The sequence below is a fragment of the Tupaia chinensis genome, unplaced genomic scaffold, assembly GCF_000334495.1.
Source record: "Tupaia chinensis unplaced genomic scaffold, TupChi_1.0 Scaffold000527_1, whole genome shotgun sequence".
NCBI classification, from domain to species: Eukaryota; Metazoa; Chordata; class Mammalia; order Scandentia; family Tupaiidae; genus Tupaia; species Tupaia belangeri.
In genome coordinates this window covers 4,024,612-4,025,423 of record NW_006160040.1, presented here as the reverse complement: position 1 = coordinate 4,025,423, position 812 = coordinate 4,024,612, and the positions used below count along the sequence as shown (strand labels likewise).

The 812-nt window shown below is 66.6% G+C and overlaps 1 protein-coding gene across 1 annotated transcript in view; it reads right to left on the bottom strand.

The window, feature by feature from the left end:
* FOXO3 (forkhead box O3) overlaps positions 1 to 812 on the bottom strand; it is a 151,966-nt gene that overhangs the window by 134,425 nt on the left and 16,729 nt on the right. Inside the window, exon 5 of the mRNA XM_027775101.1 lies at positions 350 to 519. Within this exon, the coding sequence (XP_027630902.1) occupies positions 350 to 519 (170 nt within the window). The remainder of the gene's footprint in view (positions 1 to 349; positions 520 to 812) is intronic.

The following is an 812-nucleotide window of genomic DNA, read 5'->3' as shown; positions in this document are numbered from 1 at the left end:
CCCCGGCCCCAGCCCTGCGCCCCAGCCCCGGCCCCCGCGGGCGGGCGGGCGGGCGTGCGTTTGTTTATGTTTCGCTCGGGCCCGCTTAAGTGTCTCTCGTGGCGCCGCCGCCAAAGTCCGTGGCGTCTGGGGCTCTTCTCCCCTTCCCTAGCCCTGCCGCCTCTGCGACCCCCCGGGCCAGCCCACACCAGGCGGGGTGACCCGAGACCGGGGACAGCGCGGGTAGTTCTTTTCTCCCCGCTTCACCCACGGGCCAGGGAGGCAAGGGGGCTGGGCGCAGACGGGCCCTTGTCACTTCCCAAAAAAAGAAAGAAAGAAAGAAAAGACGGAAAGAAGGGGGGCAAGCAACCTGCGGGTGTTGCAAAGGGCCGAGCCCGACAGGAACGGCCACTTCGGGGTTTGGGTGGCTTATTTGCTCGCGGACGTTGTGCCCTCCACCCCCTTCCAGTCGGAACAGGGGGAGGGAGCAAGTCGGAACATAAATCTTCCAACAGGTCGGGGAGCGCCAAGTCTCCGGGGCTGCCAGAAAACCCGGACCAGCACGTTCATCACCTCCTTGCTCCCGCTGCTGCCATCTTGACAGTTTCCCCCTTCCCTCAAGTCCTTTAAAAACACTAGCGGGAAAGAAGGGGGGCGCGCACACCGAGGCGCGGGGAGGGAAAAGGGAAGCGCCTGGCCCAGCTCGGAAGCAGATCCGGAGTCACCGGGAAGGCGGCCGCCCTGCTGCACAGCTCCGGCGCCTACCTCGGTTCCTTCCCTTCAGAGACGAGGCGGGAGGACGCACGATCCCGCGCGGGCCCGGGGCGCGGCGA